General features: G+C 36.9%; 1 protein-coding gene and 1 long non-coding RNA gene across 3 annotated transcripts; one reads left to right on the top strand and one right to left on the bottom strand.

The window, feature by feature from the left end:
- Window positions 1–741: 741 nt before the first annotated feature.
- LOC124382961 lies at window positions 742–5,525 on the top strand. Its single transcript, XR_006925146.1, has 5 exons — window positions 742–909; window positions 1,753–1,842; window positions 1,934–2,087; window positions 2,869–2,947; window positions 5,404–5,525. It is a non-coding gene; the product is annotated as an uncharacterized LOC124382961 (long non-coding RNA).
- On the bottom strand, window positions 4,446–7,318 carry vgll3 (vestigial-like family member 3). Of its 2 annotated transcripts, none has more exons than XM_046845340.1 (4): window positions 6,977–7,318; window positions 6,018–6,342; window positions 5,383–5,880; window positions 4,446–5,210 (listed from the first exon to the last, which is right to left on the bottom strand). In XM_046845340.1, exons 1-4 carry the CDS (start codon window positions 7,085–7,087, stop codon window positions 5,173–5,175), a joined length of 972 nt encoding a protein of 323 aa, XP_046701296.1. In that variant the 5' UTR covers window positions 7,088–7,318; the 3' UTR covers window positions 4,446–5,172. The 2 variants fall into 2 exon arrangements, with proteins under 2 accessions (XP_046701296.1, XP_046701294.1); XM_046845338.1 differs by having other exon boundaries at window positions 4,446–5,213.
- Window positions 7,319–9,972: the final 2,654 nt, after the last annotated feature.

Here is a 9,972-nt window from a genome sequence, read left to right on the forward strand (position 1 = left end):
ACATAAATTTGAGGAAGCTAAAGTGTCAGTAAATGCAAGGAATGCACTTTCATTACACAGTGGGTGGGCAAGTGCTCCGCAGGTGGAGAGAGCAGACATGCTGATGGGATATTCCTAATTCCTAACATTATATACACTCATCAGTGTTGACCTAAACAAGTATTTCAAGTCATGCTTTGTTTTGATTAATGGCTCTGTCATTTGTCATTTTTTCAAGCAACCACCTGCTTTTACTATTATTGTAATAGTGATCTGCAATTGTTTGTGTGTTTTCCTTTAATCTAAAAGCCAAATAAGTGAAGTGTGTATAGCCTAATCCCAAAATATTTTGTACATGGCTAAGTATATTTTAATCAATACAAAATAAAAATACAAATTGTAGAAAGCTAAAAAGTCATGTAACAAGTACATATATAATACTGAAAGCATGTGACAGCTCCAGTTAAATGACTTGCTCATTTTAACCCAACTTACAAGTGTGTTAACTTTTTTTGGCAGAAGATAATGGGCCATGCCTTTGATATTCAAACAGAACCACAGTGCAGTGTTTTATTCTCTAGTGCCTTGCATGAGGAAAGCAAATTAGTCAAAATTATTCCACCAGATTAGAAGAGAACTTGGACTGTAGATGTTAGTGAGCAGCTCAAGCTATAGGTTTAGGCTGACTTTATAACTGCCATATGGTCTTGTACATTCCTGAAAGCAGAGGTGTGCCAAAGGGGTGTAATGAAATAGGGGTGGCTGTGTTTGTGCTGTTTCAGATTCAGACAGCTGGTGTTGTGTTGGTGATTGTTACACTAATCATCTGCTCAATTACGCAGGAATGGTGCTGAGAGATGAGGGAAGGCTCCACTCTGTTCTCCGAGCACTCCAGCTCACCTTCTTGGAAAGAAAAAAATCTTTCTCCAGGTTTAAATATTATTATATTCAATGAAAAATAATGCTCATTCCTATACAGGGATATATATGTGTAGTGTTCTTTTATTAAGCTGGGAGATTTTGCTGGTGCGCTAACTGTTAAAAGTCTGCAGCACAAATGCTGCTTTGGATATGTACAATATGTTTGTATATATCCAATGCTAAACCAAATTATCTGAGAAATACAGATATGCAATTTTTATTATTTATTATTGTAATATTTAACTAATGTTTTTTTTTTTTGGAGGAAAATTGTAAACAGTGCATTTGTTTCTTCTTGCTGTCCTTTGAACAATATTATTTTCCTTTTACGTTTTGATCAAGAACTCTTTATATTGAGTGTATCAATCTTGTGGGGATAACCCTGTGACCATGAAGACTTCTTTTAAACTGTGTCTTTCACTTTTAATATTTGGCTTATACAATACATTTCATTGAGCATTAGGTTTCTGGTTTCTTTTTATCTAAGTCTGTGAGCATTCTGCCATTCATAAATGTCATATTATGGCCTTTAAAGATCGACAATTTTGTGATTACATTATCCATTTCTAATTCGTGATTTAAAATCTTGAACATTTCTAATTGGTTGGTCATGTGTTGATTGTAAGTTCTGCCATTCAAACCCATTACATTACCTTTTTTTCTCTTGCTTTTATTATTTTGTTTACTTTTCAGGTGTTGTTTCTTCTCAACACTGATATTATAAAATGTTATAAATATACAACAAAATAAATAAAATAAAATAATTGTATCTTTTATCATCAGCAAAATTGACTAAATAAATCTTTACAATTACATTTTTTGCTTATAGTTGTTTTTTTTTAATCCCCACAGGAAGTAGCAAAGCCATTTTAGGCAACATCCTGCCATGGCACTGTCAACTGTCTGGTTTGGAAGTGCCTGCGGTGTGTCCAAAGGATACCGGTAGGAGCCCATAGTGAATTAGCATATAAGTGCATTACATGTTAATGCAGGGGCTACAAGCTGAGTACTTTGATTTCTATGCTCCAAGCAGGAGCTGCATTTTTCCAATGGTTGGTTTCCTGAGGGAGGGACTGTGCCTGGAGAGCTGGCTGGGGGAGAAAGCTAGGTTCCTTGTATTCTGCTAAGAAAGCACTGGAGAAAGTAGAGTGTTCTTTCCACCAAGCTGTCAAACTCATCAGTCATCTGTGATTATAAACCCAGTTAATTAAAAGTATAAAATATTGTTTTGAGGAGGCAGGTGTGACTACTTAATACACATGCACCTTATACTGTATACTCATTACAATCAAATTCATTCTTTTCTTAATATTTGTAAAACAAATTTCGCAAACAAAGTGAAAGCTTTGGCCTTTAATTAAGAATATTATTATAATCAAGTACATCCTTGATGCTGGCCCTCAATTGAGTTTGTACATTAACCATCAAACATGTAGCAGTACCACACATGAACTAATTACCATCTGTATACCACTGATGAACAGCAAATAGAGTTATGGATATGGATTTATGGAGAGTTGTGGATATTCAAGTAGAGTATGATTCACTGTAGATGGAAAATCTCTGTACTCCTCATTTATCAGCTTAATTTCTGTCTGGGCCACTTTAAAGAGCTCTCTTCCTGCACCTGATCACAGGCCTTCTGTTCTCAGGACTTGGATAACTGAGAGTGGCAATTAGAAAGTGCTTCAGGTTACTCTATATTGAGTGGCCATGTTCATCCACTAGAGCTTATATTTGAAGACATTATTTCAATGATGGACATAGCAATATTTTTTCATTCACAAAACAAACATTTAGGAATGACAGACACTGGTAAAACAAGTTAAATTATTGTTATAGCTAAGGTACAAGTACACCTTTACTTTGTAATACAACACAGTTTCACGGCATTTTGTGATATAGTAACAAATATTTATTGATTTGTGTTAATGGACACAAATTTTTCTTTTTTTTCATGTCACTCAGCACGATTGCCTTGGTCTGGCTTCAAATCCATAGCAACGGAGGCAGAGGATCATGGGTAGTGCTGACAAAAATGCTAAAGGTCATTATTTTTCCCCCATTTTTATAAGAGAATAAGACAGAAAATATATGGTTAGGGTTAGGGTAAGGGTTATGTTTATACTGTAATAAATGTGTGTGTCTAATTAACGCAGGCTCCTATGAGGATAAGCGGGAGAATATATTTACTGTTTACTTTATATATTTAATATTTACTTAATATTCATTACTAGAGATTTAAAGCACTTTTGTACGTCGCTCTGGATAAGGGCGTCTGCTAAATGCCGCAAATGTAAATGTAAATGTACTGAATTTTGACTCGAAGGAACCACCGATGACAGTTTCTAATAGCCAGTAGCTTACAGAATATAAAGCAATAAAACCAATGATAAAATCTCCTGCTTAAATGTTGAGTAGCGGTAACAAACGAGAAAAAAAACAATACAGTGTCTGTGGTATCCAGTGGCAGAAAAAAAATATTCCTATTGAAATACATTACATAAAAAGTTGTTCTTAGTGTCATGAAAAAAGAGGGAAATTTGTGTCTATGCACACTAATCAATAGTTTACATTTTGTGACTATATCGTGAAATGTAGTGAGCCTGGGCTGTGTAATAACATTAAGTTGCTTTAGCATAGCCCAGATTTGAATCCAATAATCATTACAAACATATGTGTTAAACTTCTATAACATACTGGTTTGGCTATATCTCAGTTTTACTCATGCAGAAAATGTATTTTTTATGAGGAGACAGAATGACAGGTTTAATCCCCAGAGAGTAAAATGTCAAAGTTTAATCGTACAGTTTCTGGTTGGTCCTGACACCTGGTCAGAAATTTCACTACCAGATGATGTCATTTGATGATCTCTTTCCCAACATATCCAGCACTGACCCAACAGCTGGCTGAAAATAATACACTTTCTGGCATTGGTCTCCAATCAAAAATATTTCAAGTTGTAGTTTTCCAAAATCATGTACAATTTCACACCAGAGTACATACTGCACAGTCTTTACATTCTTGAGCTGAATTTAGGGTCATTTTTTATGTGTTTATATGGTGTATATGATGCTGCATTTAATCATGGTGTTTGTTGTGGGGATGTGCTGTCTGTTAAAACTAACATTTGCTCAATTGATTTGGTTTTAACAGAAAACACATCACAACATTAATATAAATTTAATTATTTAATTAATATAAATTACAATTAAGATATCATGTAAAATATAGTGTCGTTTTTAAGAATACTGGCAACTTTAGAAAGCAGTGTCAGTGGCTTGGTGGAAGTGGGGTTGTCCTGTGAATTTGAATGGAATGACACCATGCCTTCTGGGATTCTTAGTCCTCTCAGTGTTTTCCCAAAATTGGTCAAAAGCCTATCATTGGTCTACAATACACCCAAAGCACTTCTGCTATCAACATGTTATTAATTGTCCTTAAGTTATACATTCACTGATATAAAGGAAAAAAAACACTTTGGTGTAACATAATGAGATCTTTTAGTTAATAGCTGCAACATAGCATCCAGTCAACAAAGCAAATTTGCCAATACAACTTAGCAATTTATTCAGCATTTAGCAATAAAAACACTTACATTCTTATTCAAAAGTCAAAATAATGCAACATAACACTTTGGTAGAAACAATTTGCACAAATTCCTTACAGAACTGTCAAATCTGTAGATCACAAGACCATAGACAAAATATATTAAAGTAAAACATCTTTTTGAACAAGGCTGCTACTCAAATATTCACATATTTATAGCCACAATAACACAAAACTGGCCTTCATTTACAACGAGACAGGCAGTTCTTTTAACAAAACCAGTGGTATGTGCTTATACTTCTGTTCCTGATCACAAACCACTAAACAGGAAATGTTCAACATGGTTTACAAAAAGGAGGAAAAATATACCTCTTAAGACTTTGATACATTTGTGACTCTTCCTTCATTTAAGTTCCTTTTGTGAGAGCTGTTTGAAAGCCCAGGTTGCAACAGAACTCTTGCTGAATTCATTAACACCTCGTTCTTCGCATCATACACAAACTTGGACAAACGTCTGCATTTACAGAAAGTTGAGTTTCTCCAAGTTTATTGTTATGCTTGTCTAATGGAGGGAGTCAAAGTTTCCTTTCCTGAGTCGCCTCCCAGGAAATCTGAAAGCTTTCCAGAGAGAGATTCCACAGTGAGACTCTGGCCCATCTCACACTGCTCATGTCAGCGCTGCTCAACTCCAAGGCTATGTGTCACAGGCTGGCTTTCTCTGTTTCAAAACCAGACACTGGCTTTCGCTTTGTCCTGTTCCACTGCTGTCAGAAAGAAAGAACTTATTTAAAAATATATAATTTCAGATATTGCATATATTTTAGAAATCTATATAGGATGCATTGTTGTTAATGGTTATAACAGGAACACAGTTACAGAGCCTATTAGCTCTATTAATCAGCCTAAACATGTATTATATTTTCTTTTTCCCACCTGTGTCATATATATCTACAGAACCATGGAAGGTTGTTGGCCAGCTAGAAGCCGCAGGCTCCAGCTCTGTCTTGATTCCTTCTGTATTAGAAGAGGAAGGGCTACTCGATGCCCTCATGCCTGGCAACAGAAGGGCGCTGAAGCGATGGTCCAGAGCACTGCTGTGGCTGTGATGGAGCATGGGATGGGCATGAGCGTGGGGATGATGGTGGCGTGGGTGCATATGAGGGTACATGTCATGGACATGATGGTGCCCGGTGCTGCTTTGGCCACTCAGGCCATAGGGCCATGAGTCACTGAGAGCTGAATGAGGGGGCAGGCCAGGCTGGGTCAGGCTATGGCCACTCCAAATTCCAGTGTCTGCTGTGTGGAAGGCAGCAGCTGCAGGAAAATCACTATGAACGGAGGGGATGCAGGAGTTGGTCTGAGATGGGTAACTACTGTTCCATAACGATGTGGGCAAAGAACCACTTTGACCATCGCAGAGAGAAGCGGTGTCTGAAAATGGCAAACATACAAAACCATTATTAAAATATTAATAATTTTTGTGTTATGTAGCAATACAATAGATCTCTATGTAATATTAAAACATCCACAAAATCTGATGGTGTAACTGTCATCCTGGCTCAAGTTACCTTTCCAAAGTCCTCCAGATGCCAGCTTAATGCTCTTGGTGTCATTACTGAAGGCACTAGTTTGGCTGAGGGCACGGGAGAAGTGCTCGTCCACCACATCACCAATGTCCCCACGGAAATATGTGAAGAGCACACACCTGGAGCTCAAGTACTCTGTCTCAGCTGGTTGTGAATCCTTAGCTCTCACCTCCTCCTCACTACACCGCTCATCATCATCTCTTTGCAACTCAGCCTCTGGTCTGGGCTTCTCAGCTTGTTTACTGTGGGCGCAGTGCGCAGGCAATTCAACAAAGTCCTGCATCCTGCTATATGCATTGAACTTTTTCTGCAGAGCAACACAAAACATAGAGATTGCATAAGACATTGTGTTTTTAATGTATATATTGCACATACAGCCAGTATACAATTTTTTATATTTATATATATATATATATATATATATATATATATATATATATATATATATATATATAGCCTACAAATCCATTTCCTGCCGATGCTTTTTTTTTTTTTTTTTTTTTAATTAATAAAAAAAAAATTTGTAATGGTTTGAGTTATGTATGACTAGCCATCTCAAGCTCTTAGTATTTAAGGGTTTTGCATTTAGAGTTAACTGCAGAAATAAGAATAAATGTAGATTAAAATGTGTTCTGATTTTTTTATCTGATTTAGAGACATGATCAGCTTGATCAAGCTGACACAGAAGTGACAGTTATCTCATATTATTAAGTACCTATTAGTCATAAACTGCAATTGTAATATTCAGAGAATCAATAACTCACCACACGTCTATAAAAAAAATCACTGAATTGGTTAGAGCAGCATAACCACTATCCTCCACTACTAAATAACAGTGAAAGCAAAAAGCAGGCTCATCTCAGTGAAAGGACAGGAAAAAAATAAACAGACAAAAAAAACCCACAATATTTAGATAAGAATGCATAAATAAGGGATCGTACCTGCTGCTGTTGATGGTGATGGTAATATGCTGCTTTATAAGCTGCTGCAGCGGTCGCTGGCAAGTAATGATGAGCTCCATAATTTTGATACATAACATCCAGGCAGCTCATGGCAGAAGGCTGTCAGTAATCTCGATAGAGTTTCAGAGGGGAAAAAAAGCAAAGCGGCCGTGGCTGGCTCCTCAATGACGAATAAATGCTGGTGTCATCACGGCTTTCTTTATAAACCTGAGCGTCAACAAAAGCGCTGCAGTGTGTAAAGACAAAAATTTACATACAAAAAGTGTTCCCAATTGAGGATTCACCACCTACAGCTCGTAGATCAAAATAGAGGAACGAACCTCGGGCACTCCTACCTAAAGAGTTACCAAAAGTTTGCAGGAACTGCGCTGATTGGATGGAAGTTTAGCGCGCCGTGCTCTGATTGGTGGAAGTTACTTGAGCAATCACACACCCACTTGACAAGCTCGAAGAGCGCTCAAACCCTGAGCTTAGATTTCTTTATGCACGAGTGAATAGGGTCCGTGAAACGTGTTTGTAAATACTTAAAATCTTTTTTTAGATAAAAAAATATATGCTGCCAGTGACAATGCCATGTAATGCTAAAGTTTATGAAAAATGTTGATGCTTATGCCTGTGCATTATTCCATTCACTCGAATTAGGAGACCCAAATCATCTTCTTATTGGTATTCAATCTGGGTCATACGCCTATCCGAATTTACTACGCATTAAAAAAAATATATATATTTTTTTAGTCCATATAGGTTTCTACGCATTCAGTGGCCCTGTGCAAATGAGTTTTCTGTTGAGAAACTGGTCTGCTCCTCTTAAATTAATCAGCCAAGTTTTATGGTCGGTTTGAAGCATGTATGTGCTGCCACCTGCTGTGAGTTTAGTGAGTCCATGTTTTATATCATTAGCAGTTAAATTCCAGTCCGATTACTCAGTTATTAATGGTAAGGCATGTCTGAGGTATGTCACTAAGGAATTTAAAATTGAACACATATATGGGTCCTGGGTGTAAAAGAGTTTATTTAACCTGGCATTTTGAATAATAGTCGAGTTGAGTCAAGTCAAGTTTATTTCTATAAGTGCTCACAACAGACATTGTCTCAAAGCAGCTTTATAGAATTTTAAAAGTTAAGGTAATTGGTGTGCATTTATTCCTGATGAGCAGCCATGGTGACTGTGGCAAGAAAAAACTTCCTTAGATGCTATGAGGAAGAAACCTTGAGAGGAACTAGACTCAAAAGTGGAACCCATTCTCATTTGGGTGACATCAAGAGTGTGATTATCAATCTTTAAACAATACAGAACACTGGAGAGTGAGAACTAACTTGAGCACTCAAATGTAAGATTATGAGTAATGTTCTTTCTACAGTCTTTTACAGTCATTTGTGGTTATAAAACTAGGAGCTCCTGAGCAACTCATAAAATAGCTCAACATTTGGGATCATCACAGATCCAACATCAGCTTTTCCATGACAGAGCCTTTAAACACTCAAAGAGGTCCAGTATCCAAACTCTACATGAAGTGGGATCCAACTGGCACTGGTACGTCTCTAGATGGTTCGGGATGTTTGTGGGGTCGGCATCTACTTTTTTCTAGGTCCACAATCTTCATAAAGTGGGACGTGACTGGGGCTGGAGCAACCTCAGGATGCCTCGGGATGGGTAGAGAAAGAGAACCAGTGGAGAGGAATTAGCGTAGCTGCTGTTCATGATATAAACAGCACAAGTTGATGATGTGCATTTGATTAGATGTACTGGAGCACAAGGTTATGATGTGATGTGAGTTATGTGTAGGCCTTGCTAAAAAGATACGTTTTTAATCTGCACTTAAACTGGGAGAGTGTGTCTGAGCCACAAACACTGTCAGGAAGACTATTCCAAAGTTTAGGAGCTAAACGTAAAAATATTATACCACCTTTAGTGGACTTTGCTATTCTAGGAACTACTAGAAGTCAGGAGTTTTGAGATCTCAGGGAGCGTGACAGATTGTAGTGTGTTAGAAGACTGGAATGATATTTTGGAGTTAAACCATTTAGTGATTTGTAAGTAAGTAGCCATAGTTTGCAGTCAATTGGAACCTCAACAGGAAGCCAATGTAGAGATGATAAGATTGGGGTTATATGATCATATTTTCTCGACCTTGCTGCATTCTGGTTTATTAATGATGCAGGACAACCACCAGATTTTTACCACTTGAATTAGGAGACCCAATCCTGTTCCAGCATGACAATGCCCTTATGCACAAAGTGAGCTCCATAAAGATATAGTTTACATGAGGATCTTGAGTAGCTTGCAGTAGAACTCTGACCTCACCCAATTCAGCACCTTTGAGATGAAGTGAAACGCTGACTGAATCCCAGGACTCCTCACCCTTCAGTACTTGACTTGCTAATGCCCTTTTGACTGAATGAACACAAATCTCCACAACCACAGTCCAAACTCGAATGGAAAATCTTCCGAATAGATTGGAGATTAACAGTAAATGAGGACTTCATTAGAAATAGGATGTTCAAAAGGCACATATGAATTTTATAGTGAACCCAGCAAACCCAGTGTCCACATAGTGTAGAATCCTGGCAAGCTTTATTGCACCTGTAAGACATTTTCTGGCAGTAGCATTTTGTAGGTATCTACAAAATGTAGATATCTACTACCTGTCTACTAGCAAATGCATGAATATATGAATAGATATTCTATACAGTTTACCAATAATTGATATTAAAAGGCTGAATAAATGTGATGATTAAATAGCATGATTTGGCTTTTTGTGTTCAGTATAATATTCACCTATAGTGAGATTGGTGACCAGAATATTGTAGCTAGTTTTATTTCACAGGTAAGTGATAGCACAGGAGACTGTATATTGTCTATATATTGTCTGATATATATATATATATATATATATATATATATATATATATATATATATATATATATATATATATATATATCAGACAATATATAGACAATATATTGTCTGATA

Source organism: Silurus meridionalis, chromosome 3, assembly GCF_014805685.1.
Source record: "Silurus meridionalis isolate SWU-2019-XX chromosome 3, ASM1480568v1, whole genome shotgun sequence".
NCBI lineage: Eukaryota > Metazoa > Chordata > Actinopteri > Siluriformes > Siluridae > Silurus > Silurus meridionalis.